Source organism: Spermophilus citellus, assembly GCF_964194105.1.
Source record: "Spermophilus citellus genome assembly, chromosome: 9".
NCBI lineage: Eukaryota > Metazoa > Chordata > Mammalia > Rodentia > Sciuridae > Spermophilus > Spermophilus citellus.
This window is the reverse complement of record NC_138191.1, coordinates 5,763,495-5,789,700: the sequence shown is the minus strand read 5'-3', so window position 1 is coordinate 5,789,700 and position 26,206 is coordinate 5,763,495. Positions and strand designations below refer to the sequence as shown.

At 51.7% G+C, this 26,206-nt stretch overlaps 2 protein-coding genes and 1 long non-coding RNA gene across 6 annotated transcripts in view; 1 reads left to right on the top strand and 2 right to left on the bottom strand.

Annotated features, from left to right (window-relative positions):
• CHRNB2 (cholinergic receptor nicotinic beta 2 subunit) overlaps positions 1–5,523 on the bottom strand; it is a 7,693-nt gene extending 2,170 nt beyond the window's left edge. Inside the window, exons 1-5 of the mRNA XM_081307963.1 lie at positions 5,289–5,523; positions 3,889–4,034; positions 3,662–3,706; positions 3,196–3,305; positions 1,445–2,417 (exon numbers count right to left, since the gene is read on the bottom strand). Coding sequence (XP_081164089.1) covers positions 1,445–2,417; positions 3,196–3,305; positions 3,662–3,706; positions 3,889–4,034; positions 5,289–5,352 — 1,338 coding nt within the window. The 5' untranslated portion in view covers positions 5,353–5,523. The remainder of the gene's footprint in view (positions 1–1,444; positions 2,418–3,195; positions 3,306–3,661; positions 3,707–3,888; positions 4,035–5,288) is intronic.
• A 7,975-nt stretch (positions 5,524–13,498) lies between these two features.
• Positions 13,499–22,222, top strand: UBE2Q1 (ubiquitin conjugating enzyme E2 Q1). 2 transcript variants are annotated; one of them, XM_081304979.1, is made up of 13 exons: positions 13,725–14,340; positions 16,586–16,690; positions 17,013–17,117; positions 17,733–17,783; positions 19,228–19,368; positions 19,559–19,643; positions 19,930–19,990; positions 20,190–20,280; positions 20,385–20,443; positions 20,525–20,573; positions 20,810–20,905; positions 21,260–21,326; positions 21,726–22,222. In XM_081304979.1, exons 1-13 carry the CDS (start codon positions 14,014–14,016, stop codon positions 21,755–21,757), a joined length of 1,269 nt encoding a protein of 422 aa, XP_081161105.1. In that variant the 5' UTR covers positions 13,725–14,013; the 3' UTR covers positions 21,758–22,222. The 2 variants fall into 2 exon arrangements, with proteins under 2 accessions (XP_081161106.1, XP_081161105.1); XM_081304980.1 differs by lacking the exon at positions 20,810–20,905 and having other exon boundaries at positions 13,499–14,340.
• A 148-nt stretch (positions 22,223–22,370) lies between these two features.
• Positions 22,371–26,206, bottom strand: part of LOC308655135 — a 12,313-nt gene continuing 8,477 nt past the window's right edge. For all 3 annotated transcript variants that reach the window (XR_014023393.1, XR_014023394.1, XR_014023395.1), the window contains 2 exons: positions 24,094–26,206; positions 22,371–22,494 (listed from right to left, as the gene is read on the bottom strand). The exon at positions 24,094–26,206 is cut by the window's right edge. This is a non-coding gene — a long non-coding RNA (uncharacterized lncRNA). The remainder of the gene's footprint in view (positions 22,495–24,093) is intronic.

Genomic DNA, 26,206 nt, shown 5'->3' with positions numbered 1-26,206 from the left:
AGGGTGGTGGGAAAAGGATGAAGTTGAGGATTATTTTGGAGACGGTACTCGCAGTACAGGACTTCCGATGACTTGGAGGTGGCAGAGGTGAGAAAGACAGGAGTGGGAGATATCTCCAGTGCGGGGTCTACCACTGAATCAACCGCGATGCCGTCGATAAAAGATGTTGATGCTGGGAGAAAGCTGGTGGTGGGACCATGCGCTCTGTCTTGAGGTGTTGAGTTGGAGACGCCTGTGAGTCGTCCAAGTAGGTCACCGCACCCCAGCACCCAACTCAGTAAATGCACACGGCAGTGGACTGCGGCAGGAGGGCGGAGGCCATGACACAGCAGCTGCTCAGCCCTGCACCCCAGCTTCTCCCACTTGGCCTCAGCTGTTCTCAGTCTCCCACCCCATCTTCTCCAGTCTCAGGCCCCTCTTCAACACTCTAGGCTATAAGATGCTCCCTAACCCATAGCTCCAGCCCAATTTCCTGCCATCCAAGGGAATATGAAATACCTATGAAACCCCCCAACCCACCCACACCAACAGTGGCACCATCTCACCCCCCAATAGGAATGGCAGAGTCGCCCAGGAAGCCTGGCCAGTTATCATGGTAACAGCTGAGCCTTGGCCTGGAACCAACCAGCTACCTGGAGAATGGCCACAGGGTGGTCCAGATGCTGCCCAAAAGGCACCCACCAGCTTCCCCCAGCGCCTGGCTCAGTCTCAAGCAATGCCTTTGGGGGAGCGGCTGCAGAAAGAGCCAAAGCCAAAGGCACAGAAAGAGTGTGTGTTGTAGGGGGTGAGGGAGGCTGCGAGCCCCACTTTCCAGCCATCCCTATCTCCAAAACTATTTCACAAGACTGTTCCCAGGAACCCAGAAGAATAGAAAAGAGAGATTGACTTGGGACTCCTCTTCATGGGGAGCAGGTCCATGGAACCTCCTTACCCTGCCCCCACCTGACACCCCGGCATACACATCCCTACTGTCCTCAATTTGGCTCCCCAAGGGGTGCATGAAGGACTCATCTCCATTTGTGCAAGAGCTGCAGATTAGCAATTGGAGGTGGTAATGTGAGCTGCAGGGAAGGACTCGGTGACAGCCACAGGCCAGCTGCCAACCCAGAAGGGCCTCCTTTCCATTCCAGGCTGCCCTCTGGACACTAAAGATGCTCCAGCTGAGGCATTTCCCCCTGGAGGCTAGTCCTCAGGAAGAGGCAAGGTCATCTGAGCCGACCTGTGATTCAGGCCCTGCAGCCTCCGGTAAGAAACCCAGAAGGGCCCAGGGCAGCGCCTGGCCCCCAGCACAGGCCTGGTGCACGCTTCCTTCACCCTGTGCTCAGCTTTCCGTGTCTGAGCGGCACCCTCCTTTCTGGGTACCCCGACCCCTGATCCCCCCGCCGCATCCCATCCCTGGGGAGTCCCATCTCACGACCCCTCAGCGTCTCGGCGCTGCACTCACGCTCTGGTCCTCGTCCTCACTCCGCATGTGGTCCGCAATGAAGCGAACGCCGTCCACCGCTTCCCGGAGGCCACAGCCACAGGGTCCCGCAGAACGGCCCGAGCCGGCCACGGGCGCAGGCTCCGACCCGAAAGCCCCGGCCAAGCCTTGCACGGAGGCGCGGTTGACGAAGCAGGTGCAGGAGTCGGCCCCGGGGGCTTCGCGGAAGAAGAGGGCCCCGGCGCCCTCGCGCTCTCGCTGGCGACGCCGCATGCGGAGGCGCTGGCGGGCACAATGGTGGCGCGGCTGCTGCATGAAGAGCAAAGTGGGCAGCTTCTCCAGGAAGACGACCTTGACCCAGGGCGCCATGGTGTGCGTGGTGGGAGAGCGGTGGTGCACGTTGAGCACACACACGCTGGTGACGATGGAGAAGGTGACAAGCACCATGGTGAACATGAGGTACTTGCCCACGAGCGGCACGTCCAGGGAGGTGGGCGGCACGATCTTGGAGATGAGCAGCAGGAAGACGGTGAGCGCCAGCAGCACGGAGATGCACAGGGTCATCTTCTCGCCGCAGTCCGAGGGCAGGTAGAAGACCAGGATGGCCAGCGAGGTGATGAGCACGCACGGGATAATGAGGTTGATGGTGTAGAAGAGCGGCTTGCGGCGGATGATGAAGTCGTAGGTGATGTCCACGTACGTGGAGTCGTCGGGGTTCTCGTTGCGCCGGCCCGGGAGGGCCACAATGTCCCACTCCCCGCTGGGTGTGAAGTCGTCCAGGCTGGCCACATCGCTCTTGAGCACCAGGTCGATCTCCGTCCGGTCGTAGGTCCAGGAGCGGAACTTCATGGTGCAGTTCTGCTGGTCGAAGGGGAAGTGCTTCACCTCAATCTTGCAGGCGCTCTTGTAGATGGCGGGTGGCAGCCAGAAAATGCTACCGTCGTAGGAGACCACCGCGTTGGAATAGAAGGACACCTCATACATGCCATCCGCACTGCCAAGGGATGGGCACAGTCAGTCCTGGCCTAAGCATTTCCCTGTCCCCGCCCAAGGACCCCCGAGTAGGAGGAGAGCCAGAGGAAGGTAGGAAGAGGGGCATCCCAGTCTGAGAGTCACCCTCCAGGAGTCCGCAGAAGTAGAGCCAGGGTTGAGCAAGAAGGGGATGCTGGTGGTGTGATAGGTAGAGAGGTGGGAGGGGGGGCATATCCATTCCTTGTCACATATTGTGCAGGTTGGTTGTTTCTCATGAGGGTGGAGATGTTGGGGAAGGTGGGGAGACCAGAGTGAGGATCCCTAAGCAGTAAAGAAGGATAGGGGGAGGTAGGAGTAGAGTCCGGTCCCATCAGTTGAGGGAAGTCATTTTGTACCTTAGAGGTTGGAGGGATTGCTGCAGGAGACAGGACAGAACCTGAGAACCTGGAGGAGAAACTAGGACCTTAAGGTTCTCTTCCCAGGCTTCCAGAAAAACATATTCTTGAATCAGTTTAGGCACTGGGGGCTGTCAGTTTTTTAAATCCCCACCAAAGCCCCTAACACTGGCTGTCCCGATTGACTGAGAAGGGGCTGGTTGTGGTCCAAATCCCTGTGGCTGTCCACCCCGGACCTCACTTCCTGGGTCTGTCTCCTTGGCTACTGCCTGTCTGCATATCTAGCAATGAAAAGTCCCTTTTCTCACAGCATAAGCTCACTTCTCTTATTTTTACAAGACTTCCTCCTTCACTGAGCACTCCCATGGTCCCCCTCAACCTTCCTATTCCTCCAGAGTCACCTACTTGTTGTACAGGACCACATCTGGGAGCCAGATGTGTTTGGAAGGGAGTCGAACTTTCTTCATATTGTCGAACTCCTCAGGCTTCCAGGTGAGGCGGTAATCCTCCCACTCCTAGGAAAGGGAGAGAGGGAGGGAGGCAGCACCAACCCCTGCCTCAGGGAGGGACCCCAGGTCAAGGCAGGAGACAAGAGGGAACCCTTATGGCCTGAAGAAGCTTTTAAAAGTCAGCTCCCTCTACTGTGACTTCTCTGCCCAACAAGTGTAGCTCACATGACACCTTCTCATTTCATTTGCACAACTAAGCCAACGTAGTACAATCTACATTTTACCAATGAGAAAGTGAATCTTGGAGTCTAATTGAAGTCACAGAGCTGGTGAGTGGCCAAACTGAGAGTCCAATCTAATTATTTAAGACTCCGAAATCTGTGCCTTTCAAAGAAGGAGGATGGGGTGGGAAGAGCACTAACCTGGGTCAACCAGACGTTGGTGGTCATGATCTGCTCCCGCTCATGCTGCAAGGAAATACAGTTGCTGATGAGAAACCCCCTGCCCCCAGCCTCACACCAACTGTAGTCCTGCCGCCACGACCCATGGTCCCTCCCACATTGGACACCAGAGGAGTAAACACGAACACGAACACATTCTAGCTGGGTTGACTTCAGTAATGGGCAGAGAGTTGGAGACCACCACTCACCACACTGATGAGCTGGGCCAGTGATACCATGAGCTGTACTGTCACCAGTTCAGAGCCATTGGTGGCTGGGCGGATAAGCTTGTTATAGCGGGAAGGATCCAGGAGATGTTCCACCAGTCGCTCCTCTGTGTCTGTACCCCATACCCCTGGACAAGGCGGGGGCAGGAAGTGAGTTAATATATCCTTATCTTACTCTTGGAAATGCAGGCACAGAGTTGATGTTGCTCTGATTTTTCATTTCATTTTAGTTACTTAATTAATTTGAAAGATGGGGTCTAACTATGTGGGACATGTGGGACACTATGTGTCAACATGTGGGACAATCTAGTAGGCCCAACCAGAAGGCTATAGCTTCCTACTGCCCCATCCCTAAGGATACTGAAAAATGTTTAGGTAACTCTGTGAGGCCCAGATCAAGACCCTCATAGAGAAGCCCCTCACTGAGACCACTGACCAAAGAGTCCAAACGGAGATGTCCATACTAAGAACCCACTCCTCAAAGGACTAGTGGAAATCTGCTCTTCCCTCAAAGTCTCAGAGGTGGTTTCAAAACACTTGAGGTTTCTGCTTCCATGGCTTTCCCAAGAAACACCTGATCAGTGTGGGCAGATATCATGTGTCGGCACATGTGACTGTGGTCAGGATACCATCCCGCTCCCTTGCAGGCACTGGGTTGGTGTGGGACTGTAGGACAACCTAGGCTGTGCATCAGGGTGCACATTGAATCCTAAGCCCCATAATACAGAGGTCCACCCTGTGAGTTGGCACACAGGGTAGCAAGCTCATTCCACCGCACATTCCCCTCATACTTTCCCCTCCACACTCTCTATCCCCCTCTTTAGCTCTGCGAAAGCCCACTGCTCCCCAGCCCCTCAGAGAACTCCTCCATCTTTAGCCTGGCAGCTTCCTCCTTTCCAACTTCCAGTCTCGTCCCACAAGAGAAGTAAGCAGTCAGTCCTCTTCCCTTCCAGGACTGACCCTGGGGAGTGACCCAAATCAGGAGCCCAACGGGGAGACACATTGGGAAGTGATGGGAAGCCAAGGGAGAGGTCCTAGACCAGGCAGAATTGTGAGGCAAGGTTTCACACAAAGTCAAATGGCATCTCAGCCACTGTCAGTCAGCCCCTCTCCCACCCAGAAAGCTGGGGAGAGACCCTTGCACCTGCCTCCCTGCCCCCCCCCCGCCCCCGCACTGGCCAGGTGTCCATCTCTTCCTCGATCTCTTACTCCTTCGGTGGATACCCGTTTCCGTTCGGTCTTTCAAGTGCTCCGGCAGCACCTGGGAGCTCTCCCCTAAGGGTCAGCAGGCTCCGCACCTCCAGGGGACCCCTCCCGCCTTCCAGGCCCCCGAGCGGGAGACCTGCGATGTCCGGGTGGTTGGCTGGGGTCGGCCGTCTTACCTGAGCACAGCCCGAGGAGGCCGAGGCTCCAGAGCAGCGCCGCGGGGCTGCAGCGCCGGGCCATGCCGCGGGCATACCTCGGCGCCTCGCCGGCAGCAGCTGGAGCGCGCGGCCGGCGGCAGGGCCCCGGGCGGGGCGCTGTCCGCGGTGCTGAAGCCGCGTCCGCGCCGCCCGCCGCTGGGCCCGGGCGGGGCGCGCCGTCTCCAGAGCTGCCGCGCCGGCTCCCGGAGGACGAGGGCCGCTCCTGCTGGCCCGGCCCGGCCCCGAGCCCTTCCGGCCGCTCTTCCCGGGAACACAATTGGCACCGCGAGGGGAGGAGCCTCCGCCCCGGAGGCGGAAGCGCCAGATCCCAGGGAAAAGGGGGCTCCTGGGTGGGCGGTGCGGACGGCCGGGCCTGGGCGGGGTGTGCGGGAGCTGGGAGAGGGTCCCACCGGGCGGTGGAGGAGCCTGAAGCCCCGGAGTCGGGTCAGGACCTGCAGAGGCTTGAGGGGCCTGGAGGCCGAGGGAAGGAGTGAGGCAAGTAGGTCAGGGCCCTCTTAGCGCAGCTGGAAGTGGGAGCAGGGGAGCAGAGGACAGGGCGGAGACCGAGGGGTTCTGGGCTCCTGCCCTCCTTTCCTCCTACCGAAACCAGCGGTCCTGCTCCCCAGGAAGGCTGGGCTGCAGCAGAGAAAATGCGTTTTAGGCCATTAGAGAAAGAGACGGGGAGAGGTGAATTCGCTGCCTTAAGAAAGCAAATAGCTTTGGCCTCGGGAATAGTCCCCTCCCCTGTCCCTTTCTTTACCTCCATAAACTTCCTAAAAGGCTGGATCCTGCCCTTTCCACGGGGGGGCCTAAGAGGAGAGGTCTAAGTTTCATCTGAAAAGAAGGTACCCTCGCAGGTCTTGAAGAATAAAAGGACCAGCAGCCCTTAGGAATGGTCCTTTTTCGCCCCCTGTTCATCTCCACTCCAGGCTTTGTCTTTGTGGCTGGGGAGATCAGGGGACAATTTCACAAAGAAAGAATGAAGGAAGCTAACACAAAGGAGAGCAAAGATGAGAGAGGTGTCAAAACTCAATGACATCTTTTATCTTGAAAGCCCTGAACTTTTAGCTGCTGAGCCAATAAAGGCCCCCTTTTTTTTCTAAGTGGGTTTGTTGTCACTTTTAACCAAAAGGCTCCTGACTAAAGCCGACTTATCCAGCAAGGCTCTGTCTGTCTCATCCTCATCTCACCTTGGCCACTCCACACTCCCGGCTCTTGGCAGTGTCTTGAAGATCTTTGAACATTTGATCCTTCCCATCACCCACACCTCAGGGACTTTTAAACTGTAGTTTGCCTCTTTTATCACCCATTTTCACCTAATTACCTTCTACTTAAATTTGAGTATTTGGCAGGAATTTCAGTTCCTCAAGCGAGTTGTGCCTGAGCAAGATCCCTATTAGGCACTCTGTTACATGTTCCCAGAGCACGTCCAATGAAAGCTGATGTCTGCCTGCCTCTCCAATCACATTACCAACCAGGACAGTGTCTGGCATGTTGTAAATCTTTAACAGGTAAGTAAAAGTACTAGTACAGATAGAAACAACTTTTTTTTTTGAAGTGCTGGGGACTAAAAACTGACATTTTTAATGTTTAGGAGAGAATCCCTCTCTAAAAGCTCATATAGAAGGAACTTATTTAACATGTTCCCAGTTTTTAAAATTGAGGGGATGAAGCAGGACAAGTTCCAAGGGCTGGAGAGGATGTGGGATGACTGCAGGTCCCACGATGCACACTGAAGTGAGTATGAATCTGTACCACTGTTTCCAGGGCATGTACATGTGGAAGTACATAATAATCTCTTAAGAAAGAAATCTGGCTGGGCTGGTGGCACATTCCTATAATCCCAGCATCTTGGGAGGCTGAAGAAAGAGAATCACAAATTTGAGGCCAGCCTCAGCAATTTAGTAAGGTCCTCAGCAACTTAGTGAGATCCTATCTCAAGATTAAAAAAAAAAATCAAGCAAGCAATTGATCAATCTTGAGCCAAGGAAAAAATTGGAGAACAAAAGCCTTGAGGAAAAGGAAGGGAATGTGTGCAGTCACTCCACTTAGGGAAAGGATCAAGGTGAAAAAAGATGAGCTACCTCAGCTATTTAAATGAACATTTCTTGAGTATCTACTGTTTACCAGGAATTGTGTAGGTATTGAGGATGCAGTGATTAAAAATAAAAGACTTAGTTTCAGCTACTAAAGAGATCATAATTTGTCAGGAAATTATTTCACAAATAAATTATTCCAGGATAGGTATAAATGAGGTCCTACAGAAGCACAGAAGAGGGAGAGATTAATGGTGCCAGAGGAGCGTGGAAGGAACAGAGATGAAAACTGAGTTTTGAAAGATGTGAAAGTCCATAAAGCAAAGGTTGCTTAAAGGCATTCCAAACCCCTGAAAGGGAGGAAGAGCTATGGTAGACGGAGGAAGGCTGTCAATGTCTTAAGAAAATCTCTGTCTAGAGTGGCTGCTTGTGTCTGGGATGGCAGATGGAGAGGATCACTTGCTTACTTGAAGCCTTTGGCTGCACCCTGGTGCTCCTTTCAGGCCAGGACAAGCAGCCTGTTCATCTCAATCTCTTATGTGTCCTTATCAAATTTCCCAGCTTTTACTTGGAGTTTACTTCCAGACAGGCAAGGAGTGAATCCTCTGAGCAAAACTACCCAGTGACCAAGGAGAGCCGGGACGCACTCCTTTTCATCTCTCCCCCACATACTCTTTCCATATCCATCAGGAAGAAAGGCAGCCTGGGAGAGTGCATAGGTCCAGAACCACAGGGTGATGGATAAATGTAAAAATATCAATTCTGAGGCAAATTTTGGTAGAAGACACTCCCTTTGCCTCTACTAAGGACTTTTTTTTTTTTGTACTGCAGATTGAACCCAGAGGAGTTTTACCACTGAGCCATATCTCTAACCCTTTTAATTTTTTATTTTGAGACTGATCTCGAATTTATGATCCTCCTGCCTCAGCCTCCCGAGTAGGTGGGGTTATAGGCTTGCTAAGCTACTATGCCTGCCTGGCTAGGAACATTTTATTTTGAAAGACATTAAAATTAATGTTTTCTCCTTTAAGATATTTTAAATTTTATTACCAGTGTTCATGAAGACCAACTGGAAAACACAAGTTAACAAATCAAAGTGATGGACTTGTAATTTTTCCCAGGGGAGAAAATCGCTGTTAGCACATTTATATGTCTATATCTACTCAGATATAACATTCATACAAAAAGTGTAGACATGTATAGCTAAATGTTTGCAACAAAAACACAACCATACAACATCTACTGGTATATTTTTTGAAAAGGAATAAACATTACCAGTATCCATTATACCCCTGTCAGTCATTTCCCCCTCCTTTTCAAAAGTATCATCATGGGGGAAGGGAGGAATGGGGAGTGACTACTTAAAAGTTACAGCAGTGGGTTGGATTCTGAGCCCTGCATATTAAATAGATAAAATAAAGGTTCATAGACAACTAAAAAAAATTACAGAACCAGATCATTCTAATGGTTACACAATGTTGTGAATGTGCTGAATGCCACTGAATTACCACGTAAAAACTGCCCAGGTGATCCCTGTTATTGTGTATTATAGTTGATCATGTCTGGCTCCATTTCATCCATTACCATGTAAATTTTATGTGTATTTAAATTTTTTAAATGACTAAAAGTGTTTTTTTAAATCAACCACCATTCTGACTTCTATTAGCATATGTCAGCTTTGCCTGCTGAACTTTATACAAATTGAATCATAATCTTTTGAGTCTGCTTTTTTTTTTTAGCAGTGTTAGTAAGAATTGTGGGCATTTTGTGTAGTTGTAGCTCATTCATCTTCATTATGATGGAATATTGTATATTGTGTCTTATCCATTCCACTATTAATGGATATTTGGATTGTTTTCTATTTGGTACCATTAAAAATAATACTGCTATGAATATTCTTGTTCATGTTTTTGGTGTGTGAACATATTCAATCCTGATGGGTATATAACTAAATCAAACATTTGTGTTATGTTTTTAAAAGGTGCATACTGTGACATAGATTTGTAATCTTCCCTTTTCATTTTCTCTTTCTCAAATATCTCTCATACCAAGTAGTATTCTTTGGAAACTTTTTTTTTTTTTTTTTTTTTGAGATAGGGCTTGCTATGTTGCCCGGGTGATCCCTGTTTCTGTGTAATATAGTTGGTCATGTCTGGCTCCATTTCATCCATTACCATGTGCTCTTGAGGACAGGAACAAGAAATATGACAAAAAAAAAAAAAAAAAAGACTAGCTGGAGCTGTCATGTAAGGAGCCCCTCCTGTGAGTCACATACCATGCCAGGGGCTCCCCAAAGGTCTGAATGTCACGTGTGACTGCATCCCCCGTACATATCTAGTTCCTGGGAAAGAGCAAGTGCTCAGGACGTATTTGTTGAGCCAATGACAAAACCCTAGGCTTCAAGGAGTCAGTCCAAGAAGGCAGCTCACCCTGCTTCACACAAGCTCACCTGCTCTCTCTCATAACACATGACCTTTTGGAGAGAAGAAAATCCCTACAATCCATTTCCCACAGAGTGGCCAGAGTTGATCTTTTAAAATTTTAAATCAGATCATGCTACTCTCTGCTTAGAGTCCTCCAGTGGTTTCCCACTGAACTTTGAATAAAACCCAAATAACTTACTGTGGTCTCCATAATCCAGCCCTGCCTTCCTCCCTGCTTCACCTCCTTCCTTCTCTCTCTACTTTCACTAGACTCAAACCGGGGGATTTAAAAACACTTATTGAGTTCTTATTATGTGCACCATTCTGTATGCTTTACATGATTTCGTGTAATCCTCCCAACAGCCTCGGGAGGTAGGCGTTACCATGACCTCCACTTCACAGGTGTGGAAACTGAGGCTGAGTAACCTGCCCAATGTCTCGCCATTAAGAACTGGTAAAGGGGGACTCAAAGGCCATCTTCTCAGCCAGTGTACCATTGGCACCTACTTCTAGACACAGCTGCCTTGCTCACTTGGTCTTTGTTCTCTCTCTGCTTGGTCCTCCCATCCCCTCCCAGTCTGGCTTCTTTTCTCTCAGATTTCAGCTCAAACTCCACCTCCCCAGGGAGACCTTCCCCATCTGCTGAACTTATAAAGTGACTCCAGTCACTCTCTCCCACATGACCCTACTTTGATTCCTCACATCTATTTGCACAGTCTGATAGTCCATAATCCTTGTACTATAATGGAAGTACCACAAGAGCAGGGATCGTGTCCATCTTGTCTACTGCTATATTACAATACCTAGACTCATGTCTGGCACATGGAAAAAGCCCATAAATGTTTACTGAATGATGAGCACCTCTTGGCTTTTCAGTAGTACTGGTGATCATAGCAATAGTAGGATTTAGCATTTGCTGTGCAATGAACTAAGTTCCCATCACTGTGTTAATCATTTTACACACCTCATTTCATCTAAACTGGCACAATGGTCAGGCAGAGTATTATGCTCATCTTATAGATAAGGAAGTTGAAGTTTTCGGAAATTAAATAACTTGCCCAAGGTCACATAGTTTGCAAAGCAGAAAAGCTCAAACCCAAGGCCAATTGGTCTGTTCCCTAATCTCTCTTCCCACCCTTCGGTTCAGAGGGCCGCAGCAGTCTCTGAAATTAACATTTATGGCTCTGCCCTCTCTTCTGAACTCAGAACCCACACCCTACTACATCCCAAGGGGATGGTTCACATCATTCCCTCCCTTTATACACTTAGTATGTCCATAAACCAACTCCCACTCTCCCACAAAACTCAGCTCTTCTTTAAGAGGTCTCATTGAGAGTGCTATTGCTACTAGTTGCCTAGGTTTCCAGATTTTCTCAAAACTCTAGTGATCTTTTGATCTTCTTTGATCTTAAAATAAGCCCAAATTAGCCAGGCACAGTGGCACAGACCTGTAATCCCAGCAGTTCAGGAGGCTGAGGTAGGAGAATCACAAGTTCAGGGCCAGTTTGGGCAACTCAGAAAGACAATGTCTCAAGATAAAGAATAAAAAAGGCTGGGGATTTAGCTCAGTATTCAAACCCCAATAGCTGGGGCGGGGGCGGGGGGGGGGGCGGTGCGGGGGTGAGCTCAAATTCTTAAACATAGCTCTGAATACCTGCCAAGGTCTAGCCCATGCCTGCTTAACCTGCATCACTGTCTTATTCTAGGTGCTGAATTTCTTTCTGCTCCTTCATTTCGTCATGGTCCTACCTCAAAACCTTGCATATTCCATTCTTTCTGTCTGGAACACTGTCAGCCCTTTCTCTTCCTGCTGGTAATTCTACTTGCCCTTTAGAATTTAGCACGGGAACACATCCCCAGCCACATTGTTCTCCTTTGAGGCACCTGCCACACCTCAGCTAAGTGATTGAGTATGTAACAATGCATGAAATGTCTGACTTTCTAACAGCTGAACACAAGAGAATGGGAGGACTGGGTCCCTCTCATTCAATGCTGCATCTCCAGTGCCTCTCACATAGTAGGTGCTCAGTAAATAATTATTTATCTTCTCCAGCATTTAGCAAGACAATTGGCTTTATCACATCTATTTCCCTGAACAGAATGTAAGCTCCACGAGGGCTGGAGATTTTGTTTTAGTCAACTGCTGTTTCCCTAGCACTCATCCATCATTTCCTTTCCATTTCCGCACTCTACATTTCAGCTAGACACCGTGCTGATGTTGGGTCATTTCAGATGACTCCACATGAGGTTTCTAGATGCCAGAGGGCTCTCCCAGCCAGAGAGCTGAGATGCTGAACAGACCCACAAGAGACAGCAAACCTCATCCCAGTGACCATGTTTCCTTACCGAGGGACTTGGAGGTCTGTGCAACATTGTGGTATTCTCATGTTTCTTTTCTAATTAAATCCCTTAGAATACAGTATCTTCTAAATGGCTACATGAGTGGGTTTCTTGGGGAAGGGTTAGCATCAAGTGACACGTGAAAAGCTCTTGTGGAAAGCAAGAGTGAGGTAGAAGGGCAGGGACTTTGGAGACAGAGCTAAGAATTCTGCTTCCTGGCTGTATACCCTGGGCAGCTCTTTCTCCCTCACTGGTATAACACGGATAAAAATGTTTGCCTTGAAAAATTTAGTAGGGAGGTTTAGAAATATTTACAAAAATACCCTAGTTCAGGGAGTGCTCAATAAATGGGAAATTTTATCACAGATTCTTATGCTACCTGCTGGTACCCAGACATGAAAGTGATATGCAGCTAACTGTTCAGGATTCCCAAACAAGATAAACACTCCACCCCCAGGAAGGCCAGGAACATACAATTTCTAAATATCCAAAGCTGAACTTGGCCGATGAAGGTCTTCTGCAAACGCTATTAAATGAGTAATAGACCAGTACAGATCACCAAGTTACACCATTAGCTTCTAAAAAGAGCATTTTAGCCCAAAATGAAAAAGAAAGGTGGTGATACGCTCAGTGGCTCAAGCGCTGAGTTGGCCCAGCAGCATTCACCAGGCCCTACCACAAGCTGACACCTGCCCTTGGCAGAACTACCATCTCTTCATTTCTGGAACCTCAGCCAGCTTTGTCCTTTGTGACAGTGCCACCTAGCGAGAGCTTGGAGGCGCTGCCACTTATTCCCGGCAGCTGCCAGGACCACTGACTGCGACAAGGGGTGAGCTATTTAGGCTTAGGGCTGGGGATGGGTCTGCCTCTTTCCGTTCTACTTTACAGGCTAAGGGTTTGGACCAGCCATGCACGCCTTCGATAATTCTGTGGAGGAAGTCCATGCAGTCCCTCTCCCAACCTCGTCCACACTTAGGGATCTGAAAAGCGCCAAAGGGCAGCTGCTGCCTACCCCTCAAACACAACCCACCAGGAGCCTATCGCTTCCCACTTCAGGGCTCCTCGCCCTGAATCCTTGACAGTAAGATGCCAAAGCAGCGTCAATCCTCTTCTTCGGAGTTACTGTGTGGACGGGGAAGCAAGCTCAGCAGGACCGTGGTTAACCCAAGGTCACCCCACGAGTCACGGGCAGGGGCCGGACGGGAATCCGAGCCCCCTGCGCGCCGTCCGCAGCTCCTCCCCGACCCCACGCCCCCGGTGAGTGTGCACACCGCACGCCCGCCCCCGGGGCCAGAAGTTAGGGACGCCGGCGGGGGGCCAGCGCGGGACGGTCCAGCGCCGGGCGGCGGAGACGGCGCTCCTTTCTTCTCAGCCCACGGAGCGCCCCGCAGGCTCGCCGCCGCTCGGGGGCGGGGAAACAGGACCCCGAGCAGGAAACAGGGTCCCGCGCGGGGAGCCCCTGGGAGCACGCGGCGCCGGGTCACGTGAGAAGGGAGCGCCGGCGCAGGGCCGTCGCGCGCATGCACGCACGACGTACGTAAACACGCACCGAAGCGCTCAAAGAGGCGAGCCCGCAGCCCAGGGTCACATGTGGAGGGTGACAGGAGAGAACAAGGGGGCGGGAAAGACGGAGAGATCACGTGCGGAGGGCCGGAGCGGGGAGGTCACGTGAGGGGGACGGAGGCGGGGCCGCCGAGGAAGAGGAGGAGGAGGGGCGCGCGGCTTCCGGCGGCCGGGGGGGCCAGCGAGCGGAGGGGGGGGCCCTGTCCCGGAGGTGGCGGCGGCGCCATCTTGGCGAAGGGGGGATCAGGAAGTGCGGACCGCGGCGGCGGCGGCGGCGGCGGAGCCCGGAGCGGAGGCCGGAGGCTCCCGGCCCGCCGGCCCCGGAGCGGAGCGGAGCGGAGGATGCAGCAGCCGCAGCCGCAGGGGCAGCAGCAGCCGGGGCCGGGGCAGCAGCTGGGGGGCCAGGGGGCGGCGCCGGGGGCCGGGGGCGGCCCAGGGGGGGGCCCGGGGCCGGGGCCCTGCCTGAGGCGGGAGCTGAAGCTGCTAGAGTCCATCTTCCACCGCGGCCACGAGCGCTTCCGCATTGCCAGCGCCTGCCTGGACGAGCTGAGCTGCGAGTTCCTGCTGGCTGGGGCCGGAGGGGCCGGGGCGGGGGCCGCGCCCGGACCGCATCTGCCCCCACGGGGGTCGGTGCCCGGGGATCCCGTCCGCATCCACTGCAACATCACGGTGAGGACCCTCTCGCGTGCGCCTCTCGGGGGCCCCCTGGTCAGGACTCAGGACCACCCCACACAGCTTTTTGCTCTCGAAGGACCTGGGAGGCCAAAGCCCCTTCTCGAGTCTCTGTCCTCTCTAGTTTACACTTGTTTCTGCAGCTTGAGGTTCTTCTAGGCACTCAAACCTCCACTAATGATCCCTGATAGCAAGGGACACCTCGACATATGGCGCCTGGACTCCCCCCTTCCACGAACCCACCCACATCCCAAGGTTCAGGATTTGGGCTCCTTTTGGCTACTCCTCTACAACTTTACCTTTCACCTGGGAATGCCCCTTCCCCCCTCCCCATTCTGATTACTAGGTTCCAGGCCTCTGCACTGACCCCAGCTGGAAAGACCTCGCTTGGAACTCTGCACATGTCAGTGATGACCCCTCTCAGTAGTTCCTTTGACTCAGGATGTTTGCCACCTGTGGGATCCCTGTCCAGGCATCCCTCTTGAAGACCCTCTTTGCTCTCTGAATTTCACCAAGTAATAGTTTGCAGTACATTGATTCCTCTTCCTTTACTCCTTGGAATACCCTTTTATTTTGGTGTAACCTCTAACACTCCCCTTTTGCCTCAGCTGGTAGCAGATCTTCCACTCTCCCTGTTCCCTGTGGATATGTCCATTTGCCTTAGGTCGGTTCCTTTCTTGGTAGTGACGGTATTGTGATGTGCATAAGGTACCCCATTTATTCTGAGCACACTGTTCTCTTCTCCCCAGTGGGCATTGTTTCATTCTAAGTATTCTAGGCTGGGAGACGCCTTGCATGTGTCCTGCCTTATTCTGCCCTCAAACATTCCTTGAGGAGGTTAGCTTTCTGATAACTTGTAATGTGTGGTCCCACCTGGGGTAGCACTTCCACTGGTTGGAATTCCCTGTTGTGGTCTTCCCCCTGCTGAAGCAGTAGCTGGGGAGCTGGTGGACAGTGCTGTATCCAGGCAGGCAGTCTGTGAATAGGAGTAGCCTGGGGAAAGACAGACTTGCGAATTCTGTGGTGCTTGGGGGCCTGAATCCAGTTGACACGGTGTTTTCTTTCCTTTTCCTCAGTCAAACCAGGTCAAGGTTTGGTGAGGTAAGCCTCAGCTTGGGTTGGATGGTGCCCCACCAAAACTCATGTGTCCTATTTCTCTCTTTTCCCATCCTCCCCCCAAAAGTTACCATTGAAAGACCAGAAGTGGCTTAGTCAGGTGAAGACCTGAGTGTCTTTGGTGTATATTTTTCCCCTCCAGCACTGAGGGTTAGAGCTGTGGCGAGCTGAGATCCCAGGAGTGGGTAAGGTTTCCTGGGCATGCGGAAGCCTCCAGGTTTAATTTTGTTGTGAAGTTAAGCTTCTGGCTCCTTAACGGGTAGGTTTGGCCCTATCTACCTACCCTTTTACTCGCTAGAGGCCATCTCCTATCTTTGTCCTTGGTTGGGAGTTAATTTAGGGGTTCCTCAGCTAGACTCCCTGTGGCCCCTATAAAGGAGACTTGGCCTGAACTAGCCCTTTTGGTTTGGGTAGAGGGGAGTCTGGTCAGGCGTTTGGCAACGTGGCTCAGGAATGCTGGGAATGTCAGCAGCGTAGGCCTGTTTCTCCCAGCCTGCCATGTGGAGTCCCACAGCCCACGCCTGGACAGAGAAGGTGGCAGGTTCCCAAGGGAGAGGTGGGGAGAACTGGTCTTTGAGGGGTTCTCTTGGGAATGGGGTGGGGAGATTCTTGCTGATATTCTTTCAGCTTCTGAATGTATAGTTTTATTTTTGTCCCTCCCTCCCTGGTGAGCTGTAGTCTTGCGTTTTTCACAGCAGTGTGATTGTGATGAGGTTGATCCCTCCTCCCTTTGCTGGAGTTTGGAAAGCAGAAGGATTTGGGAGGACTCTGACTTGGGTGTGGGAGAACTCCAAGTCTGCAACTTGGAGAGGCAGGACAGAAGATCAGGAGTCCCTCATTGTTAGCAGTGTGGCTGTCCTGCTTCCTCTGGTTTTTGCTGTGGCAGAAAGAAAAAGTTCCAGGTTGCTTCTTTGAAAAGTCTTCTGAGGGACTGTTTTCTCCCAGTCTTGGCTTGGTTGGGAAGCTGCTTGGTTAGATACTGATCTGCTGAGCTGGCTTTTATTACTGTGTAGGGCTTGAGGTGGGCAAGCCAAGGGACCAGAATCTTGAGGGTCAGAGTGCAGGCAAAGTCTGGCACCTCCCAGAGTTGCCCATTGTGACTGCTCTTCCTACTCTTTCCCCTTAGGAGTCATACCCTGCTGTGCCCCCCATCTGGTCGGTGGAATCTGATGACCCTAACTTGGCTGCTGTCTTGGAGAGGCTGGTGGACATAAAGAAAGGGAATACTCTGGTGAGGGGGCCATGGGGTAGGAGCACACATATGTCTGTGAGGCCTGTGTCATAAAGTCCCCGGCGAAAGGGCGCTGTATATGAAAAGTGGCCGAACATGGTGGGGCAGACTTCCTAGGAGAGTTGTCTGAAGCCAGAGGTGAATCCCAGTAGAGGCCATCCTCTGCAGGATTGGTGGACCAGGAGCCATTCCCACAGCCTGTGGTCCATCGGGTTTAGAGAACTAGGTGCCGGTTTGGGATGCGAGCTACAAGTTTATCAGTGCAGCTGTCCATATTAGAGTGGGAAAGAAGTGTTTGATATCTCTGTGGTCCCCAACCCAGCTCTTGCAGCATCTGAAGAGGATCATCTCCGACCTGTGTAAACTCTACAACCTCCCTCAGCATCCTGATGTGGAGATGCTGGATCAGCCCTTGCCAGCAGAGCAGGTGAGCAGCTAAAGGGCTTTAGGCTGTTGTACAGAGTGGTGCCACAGAGAGCACTCAATAAGTACGCGTTAACAGAGACGGATCTGCAGTAGCCTCTCCCCATCCCCACCCACTCCCAAATACACACACATGTGACTTTCAGCCTCTTTTTTCTCTAGCTGAGTGGAACACTAGTAGCTTCATCTCTCCTATCGAACCCCCCTCTCCGGCATCTGTTGCCATCCCTGAGGTTGAGAAGGAGTGGGAATTTTACCATTACCTTAGAAGTAGCAGTTGGTGGCCACTGGGGACCCAGGCCCTTTCTTTCGAGCCAAGAATGCAGTATCAGTCTAGAAAAGATCAAGTAAAAGAAGGGTTCTTAGGAAAATTAAGTGGGGTTTGCAAGGTGGGTGACAAGAAGAGCCATTTTTCTTTTTTTATTCCTTGGCATATGGTAGGAGGAAAATGATGGGCTGATAGGGAAGTCATCCCGGCTCTTGCTTCCACTGACTCTGGCTGTTGGAGAGACGGGCGAGTGTATAGCTTCCAGACCGGGAGGCTTAGGGGAGTAGGTCAGAGGCTGCACTCCACAGTCACTGGGGCTCTGATCTCATCTCCCTCCCCTCCCCACTGCAGTGCACACAGGAAGAAGTATCTTCAGAAGATGAAGACGAGGAGATGCCTGAGGTAGGCTTGCGACCTGAGGTGGTGTTGGCAGGAAGCTGTTGCCGTCAGCAGCACTCATCACCCACCATAAACAGAGCTCCAGTCTAGAACTAGGGAGAGAGAAACAATGTACTGACCAGGAGGAATGACCAGTGTAGTAGAGGAAACAGGCACCATATCCCTCCTCTTTAGGCAATCAGGTGCAAATAAATACTCAAGTTAATTTCAGATGGCGTTGGAGGCTGACAGACTGAGTTTGCATCCTGGCTATCCTAACTAGGGAGGTACACCTAATCTCACCAAGCTAGATGGGATTATAATACAGGCTGCATATGGTTGTCTTAAGATTAAGTAAAATATTGCATATAAAGTATATGGTGAGTACTAAGTAACTTACCTAATATATTCTTTAAAAACATGGATGCTTTTGCAGAATACAGCGTAATGGTTAAGAATTTGAGTTTCAGATCCAGATAGAACTTGATCTAATGCTTAGCTCTGCCAAGAGTTCTATGACTTTGGGCATGAGAATTAATATCTTACTAGACTTAAGCTTCCTCATTTGTAAAATGGAGACAGTGTTGAATAACATTCAATAATGGTTGTGAGGATGAAATGATCTGGTGTGTAATAAACATTAAGTAGATGTTAGCTGGTACTGTAATAATCAGGAGGTCAGTATGTTCTGCCAGGTAAGACACTGATCACTTTGTTTAGAGTGTTGGGTTAATGTCCCAAGTTCTGTAAGTCTGTAAGGGTCTTAAGACTGACAGACAGCTAGTGACACATGAAATTTACTCTTCCCAGACAGTGGACAGCCCTGTGTACTACACCCTGAACACCTGACTCCTGGCCTCCTCCCCCTGTGAATAGTGAACTACTTGTTCACTTAGAATAGGTCGAATAAAGAGCTGATTCTGTTCTTGACTTCGGCCGCCTTCCTATCTGGACCCCCTTTCTCATTTCCATCTTGTTAGTAGGTGCCTCTGCAAATCTGACTCAAGCCCTACATTTGTAGGGAGAGGAGGAGATAAAATCCCAGATTCTCCTCTGGACCTGAGGCCCTGAGGACTCCTGGGTACATCAGTTCACCTGATGAAACATGAGCTTTCAGTGACAGTGTCGGGCCAAAGTCATTCTGCTAGGAATTGGGAAAGAGATTCTGCCTCCAGGGGGGAGTTTTAGGGGCAGGTCAAGCAGGGTTGTCCTGGGGAGCAAAAGCCAAGTCTTCGTAGGTCCTTACCTTAGCTCTGTGGCTGTAGAACTGAAGAGAAGTGCCTCTTCTTCACAGGGTGGAAGGATAGGGCTGGGAACTGTTCCGGAAGTGAGGGGGGTGTTGAGTGGTGGGACTGCTAGACGACTGCTTCTCCTGGAGCTCCAGGCCAGGTGGGACTGGGAATGTGACGGTCCTCGTTCACAGCCTTCTCCCTTTCCCCTCTGTTCCCCTCCCTCCCACTCTGCCCAGGACACAGAAGACCTAGATCACTATGAAATGAAAGAGGAAGAGCCAGCTGAGGGCAAGAAATCCGAAGACGATGGCATTGGAAAAGAAAACCTGGCCATCCTAGAGAAGATCAAAAAGAACCAGAGGCAAGATTACTTAAATGTACGTGCCTTGTAGGGAGCGGCGGGGCACGAGGGAGGTGGGCACTACCTGGGGAGTGGTAGGCCGCAGCTCACAGCACAGGGAGCTGCTCGCATCTAATCGTCCTCCAAGCCCTGGGCAAGCAGTGGAGGTGTAACGTGTGTTTCCAGACTGTGGGACCAGAGAATATCCTGTTGTTTCTCCCTCACAGGGTGCAGTGTCTGGCTCGGTGCAGGCCACTGACCGGCTGATGAAGGAGCTCAGGGATATATACCGATCACAGAGTTTCAAAGGCGGTGAGTTTGCTCCAGAGAGGGGCTTGCACGGGAGTTTCTCCTCGGGTGGATATGGGATATGATATGATGTGGTGCGCAAAGCCCCAAGGTTCTGGGGTACATGAGTATTGACAAACCTGCGGTCAGGAACGGAGCACCTTAAAGCCAGTGGCTTGGCTTGGGTGTGCATTCATCTGGAGCAGACCCGGACCTTTGATCTTTTTCCCTCGGTTTGTGAGAGGGAGCAGTCTGAGGGACCCCTCCCCACCTGTACTGTCCTACTGACACTTCCCTTCCCCTTTTCTAGGAAACTATGCAGTTGAACTCGTGAATGACAGTCTATACGATTGGAATGTCAAACTCCTCAAGTGAGTGGGGACTGGGGAGTCGGGAGCCGGGTGGGTGGAACACCCACCAGCATGTTGGTTGCAGGGTCCCCAGAAGTGGGTGTGGGCAGTGGTATGTGTATCTGGGGCCGGCCAGGGCACAGGGGAGGAGGGGGTTGGTGGGGAGCCCTTGTGAGGCTCTGCACTGGGACAAGGGTTTGAGCCCAGACTTGTTTCGCAGAGTTGACCAGGACAGCGCTTTGCACAATGATCTCCAAATCCTCAAAGAGAAGGAAGGAGCTGATTTCATCCTACTTAATTTCTCCTTTAAGGTAAGCCTTCCCCCAGCTCTCCCTCCCTGGCCTGAGTTCCTGTCTGCTTAGGTCTTGTGAGGATGCCGGTCTCCTTCCCTGAACGCTGCCTCTGTCTTTCTCAGGATAACTTTCCCTTTGACCCACCGTTCGTCAGGGTTGTGTCTCCAGTCCTCTCTGGAGGGTGAGTGACTGGGTCAGGGAGAGGGTGAAGCAGGGACTGGAAGCTCTTGCCAGGCCTGACTGACCGACCTTTCTCATGCAGGTATGTTCTGGGCGGAGGTGCCATCTGCATGGAACTTCTCACCAAGCAGGTGAGGCCCTTTCACTGTTGGCCCAAGAGCCTGGGTGGGGCCCGACAGCTGAGCTTCCTCCCCATCCCGGCCTGGGCTCAGGCATCTGTGGCCCTGTTACCCTGCCAGGTAGTGGCTGTCCTGGGAGGGAAGGGCACGGGCACTTCCGTAGAGAGGCACTGCCGCCTGGAGAAGAAGTGGAAGGTGTCTCCAGGAGCCCTGTCCTGACTCGCTCGCTTTGTCCCTCCTGTCCCCAGGGCTGGAGCAGTGCCTACTCCATAGAGTCAGTGATCATGCAGATCAGTGCCACACTGGTGAAGGGGAAAGCGCGAGTGCAGTTTGGAGCCAACAAAGTAAGGGGCCTGGGCTGGCAGGCTGGCTGGGGCCGAGTGCATCGTGGCCAAGGCTGAGGGCACAGGGACACAGTCCCTGGGCTGCGATGTTGGAGGAGAGGGCCTGGGGTGGCCACAGTGGAAACAGAGCAGGGCCTTAGCCGAGGGGTGTCCTCAGGGTTTGGGGGCTCAGGTCAGGAAAGGGAAGGCTGTGGGATTGTGTCCCCAAGGGACCTCTCAGACAGAGGTCCTTAGCATGCTACCAGGGTACCGCGCTGGCAGCTGGGCTTCTTGGGCCTCGGATGGCCGCCTGTGGAAGGGGAGGGGCAGCGAGCCACAGCTGGCGAGGTCTGATCGGGTGGCGTCTCTCCCCAGTCTCAGTACAGTCTGACGAGAGCACAGCAGTCCTACAAGTCCTTGGTGCAGATCCACGAAAAAAACGGTGAGGCCGGAGCCGGGCCCGGAGCTCTGATGCTGGGCAACCCCAGGTTCTCACTCAGCCCGTAGCCAGGTCCCTCTGGGTTTCCGAGCCTTACCACCCACTCACCCACACCTGCCCGCTCTCCAGAGAAGGCCTGGAGGTGGTGTCGTGGGCAGTCTTGGTGCTGCCCTCTTCCTGACCACCCTTTGAAAGACTCTTCACCACTCAGGTTGGGCTCTTCACTCTCCCTTTCCTTACAACCTCCAGGTAGGCAGCCTCCGCTTCCCTGCACCTCTGTTCTCGCACCTGGCAGCCTCCCTAGGACCTTCTTGCCTGGAGACGCTGCAGATGTCCACGGTGACTGGGACAGGGAGGGCGCACCCGGCCTGGACCTCGCTGACCTGGTGTGTTTCTTTGCAGGCTGGTACACACCCCCAAAGGAAGATGGCTAACCCTGGAGCGTCACCCCTCCTCCTCCCCCAGGCACCACTGGACCAATACCTTTGAATGCTGTATTTGGATCTCACGCTGCCTCTGTGGTTCCCTCCCTCATTTTTCCTGGACGTGATAGCTCTGCCTATTGCAGGACAATGATGGCTATTCTAAACGCTAAGGAAAAAAACAAAAAAACAAACAGAACTGTTTCAAGTACTCAAGACTGACTACAGACCAACAACCACCTTGCTGGAACCCTTGCTAGCAGGCATTCTTATAAAGAAACTCTCGAGCCTCCTTATATCGCTGGAAATTCAGCTGTGCTCCAGACTAGAGCCTCCTTACCTATGCTATGGATTTTTAATTTATTTTCTCTTATTTCATGTACACTGCTTTTTTTGGTTACAGTGTATGATGGATGTGTATGAAAAAAAAATGTATCTTTGGGAAAACAATTACAGTTTGTTAATTTGAAGATGCTGGTCTTGACTCATCTTTATTTTTATTCCCACATCCCACCCCACCCCCATCCCCTGACTGCTTGGGAGGTGGGGGAGGGGTGCCAGGTCCACTGTGCTTTGGTAGCCATGATGCTGTGCTCCGCCAACCCAAGAAATCTGGAGCTAAAGCACCTACCTGGCCCACCCCTAGGTTTCCCGAAGGCCTCTGCTGACTTACAGTGTAGCAGGCTGGTATGATGAACTTGATTCTTAGGACTGCTTTTCACTTCTAGTTTCAGAGACTTTTCAAATTTCTAAGAAACAGAAAATGTGGAGGCTCAAGAGGCTGCTTCATAGAAATCCTTTTATGAGAACTGAGGGGGCTGGGGCGCAGGCTCCTGCGTGTGTACGTGGTCTTTTCTAATCACAGCCATTCGCTGTCTAGCTACAACTCTGCAGTGTGCTTTGGCTCCTCTCCCTCCCAGAAAGTGGCTTCTGACTGGCCCTGGATTGTGATCAGTGGTAAGCTCTGCTCACCTTCCTCCTGTCTCCTGCTTTGTTTGGGGGTGTAGAAGAGAGATGGCTCTTGAAGTAAGTTTGGCTGACTTGGAGAGTTGTGGACCCCTTCAAGTCCTTCTTGTAAGATGCTGGTCCTACTAGAAATGGTTAGCTCTGAGGTGGGTTGTTCCATGACCTGTGTCCTTACCCCAGGCGTGAGGAACTGCTGGGCCAGGAGGAAAGTGGGGGGAGTCTGCGGGGCTGGAGCAGGTGGTGCTGTGCTGTATGTACTGCTGTTGTAAAAGTTTGGACATGACCTTGCATATGGTGGGTGCTGCCTGTGTCTCCCTGTCAGGAAGCTTGCTTTGGGGCAGAGTGGGTAAAGATTGAAACAACAGAGGCCAGAAACAAGCTAAGAAAGACCCAAGTCTTAGGAAACCCAGATCTGGGACGGCTGCCTGGGAACCTGTAGGAGGCCCGAGGAGTCCTGTGATGCTTTAAGACAGCAATTTTAACTTGGCCCTTCTCCCCTCCCCCACCCATCCCCAGGGATTCTAATGTCTTGCTGCTTTAGGTGAATGGAGAGTTCACCAATCCCATTCAATGCTGCTCCAACTCTGCCCACACCCACCTGATTAGGGGTGCTAATACATGCTGAGGTTGAGATAAAGAGGGGACCTAAGGGGAAAATTCATTCCATAGAGCTGAAATCTGGTTTTCAAGGCCTCCGTGGCTTTCTTCTGAATTTATTACCAGCCCTGGCTGGAATGTAGATTGTGTTTTTAGTAATGTGTACTGTGAGCTGTCCTCTGTATAATGTATTTTGTAATGTATTTTTCTCATCTACCAAAGGATGAAACAAATAAAATTATTTAAATAGTTTGGCTCTAATAAACTTATTTAAAGACATAATGGGTTCATGTTCACTTGACATCAAGTAGATATGCCCAGCTACTGTGGATCGTGAGACTCCAGCCCTATGAGAATCTTCCATTTTTCTTGGCAAACCTAATATTCCTTTTATGACCTTAAAAAGGCCATATCATAGAAAAGAGGAGAGAAAAAACACTCTTCTTGAATGTACACGCGTATGTCCTGAACAGGGTTTGTAGGGCCCAGAGCCCGCGGGCTCGGTTTCTCAATCTCACTGCGTCAGGTCACTGCGTCAGTGTTAGAGGGCAGGGAGGGGTGGGGTGGTGTAAACAGAAGTGTCCCTCGCCCCAAAAGCGTGAAACATGCCAGTGTTTACTTGCCAAGATGGTAGCTCACTAGCTCAATATTTTTTATCTCATTCTATATGGAACATCTGGAAAACGAGGCCTTGGGCCCTTTCATCCTCCAGAATCTGTTAGGGCGGCTCCTATCATGAGAGGAAGAGACAGGAAAAGGTACGCAGGCTTCCTCAGGTTTCCGACCTGGTGGGAGCTCCCTGTGTTCCGTTAAAACGTTCACGCCAACTTGGGGAACTGAAGACGTGACCAAGGAATTTGTACTCGTTTCGGGAGGTGAGCTGGAAGTAAAGGCAAAATGGGAATCTAGTCAATGCTGGGCACACACAGGCCTTGTCCACTGAGGGACGTGAGGGCAGGCAGGCGGGAGAGGGATGGTGCTGGATGTACCCCGTACTTACATTCTTCACACTTAAGATGTGATTGGAATAGAATCGGACCCTCAGCAGCCACCCAATCCCTTGGGTTACTCCGGTGTGTTCATCTAAAGGGATGCCAGGCCCACTGAACCCAGGCCCAGGAAGCGGCCATGCCAGGACCCCAGGGGTGGGAGTAGATATGAGGCAGCTCCCACTGAATTCTAAGCACCAGTGACCCCTCTGAGGAGTCAGTGAACCCCTTGACATGCACTTAAAATGCAAAACACAACAAGCCGGGCACAGCGGCACACACCTGTGAACCCAGTGGCGCAGGAGGATCACCAGCTCAAAGCCAGCCTCAGCAACTGAGCACGGCCCTAAGCAACTCAGTGAGACCCTTTATAAAAATGAGACACCAGACGGCTAAGGATGTGGCTCGGTGGTTAGGAGCCCCTGGGTCCCATCCTCATCCCCCACCCCTCAAAAAAACAAAAAAGGAAACCTTAGTGGCTCCCGGTAGCACAAAGGAGGGAAAGCCCTCGGCCGCAGACCAGCTCCCCAACAAGTCTCTGCTAGTTCCTGCTCATCCCCTGCCTCCGGAAAAGAAGAGATGGTCAAAAGCGAAAAGGTGGGAAAGGGGGAGGCCAAGCAAGAGCAAGGAGGAGGCCTTATTTTTGTTGTTAAAATAATTACAGGGATCTGGGATTTTACATCCTCTAATGGGAAATTCTACTGGGGATAGAAAATTGTGTTCACTTGACTCTTGGGAATTTCAGTTAGAGAGACGGAGGTTAAGACACAGACGGGGAGCTGAGGACAAAGGCACACGCCTGTAATCCCAGGGATTCCAGAGGCTGAGGCAGGGGTACCACAAGTTTGAGGACAGCCTCAACAACTTAAGCAACTCAGTGAGACTCTGTCCCTAAAAAAAATGCTTTTTAAAGGGAATAAAAAAAAATTTTTTTTAAAGTTGGGGATGTGGCTCATTGGTTAAGTGCTCCTGGGTTCGATCCCTGGTATCAAAAACAAAACAAAACAATGACCACACACACACACACACACACACACACACACACACACACACACAAAATGTCCGGGCAGGGCAGGGCAGGGCAGGGCAGCCTGTCAAACCCCACTTTTCTGGCGTTTCCCTGAGCTCCTGCCGTCCTGTTCGGCCCTCAGACCCTGGGTTGCTTGCAAACATTAAATGTTCTCCCACTAAGTCCTCCTGGGTTCTGTCCACAGCGACGCTGTCTCCCTGCTCTGAAATGGAAGGAGGTCCTTTCACCCTCCTGAGCCTTGCTTTCTCATTCACAAAGGGAGGGAAATCACCCACTTTTCTGAGTCACTTTTGGGCTTTCTCAAAGTCCACCCAAATGGTAAGCATCCCCTGCCAGAGTGGGCCACAGAGGGGTGCACTCTGGCCCCCCTGGTAGACTGGGCTGCTTTCTGGGACAGGGGCTCATCTTCTAGGGGGGGCTGCCTTCCAATAACCCCAGTGGGAAGCTCCTGACCCCTGGCTGCTCCTCCCCAGGCGAGCAGCGGCCTCTTCCTGCAGTGACCTGAGGCGCCCTCAGGGGGGCGCTCCCTCACCACTGGGCCCTGCACTTTTCTTGGAAAAGCATCTCCCAAAGTGTGTGTGTGTGTGTGTGTGTGTGTGTGTGTATGTGTATGGGAGGGGCCTCTCACTCCGCCTCTTCAGATCTTCACTTCCACTTCTCCTGAACCCCCAAAGCATCCTTTAACCTAACCCCCATCTTGAGAAGGGGTAGGGCAAAGAAGGAACCTCTTCATTTCCAGACCCCAAGAGATGTCCGGATTTAAAGGAACAGTACACCACAAGGGCCCGAGTTCGGTGCTCTGACCTTTATCACTATTCTAGTTTTCTTTTATTGCAGAACCCCTTTCCAACAAAATATTAAACAAAGCTCAAAGCACAT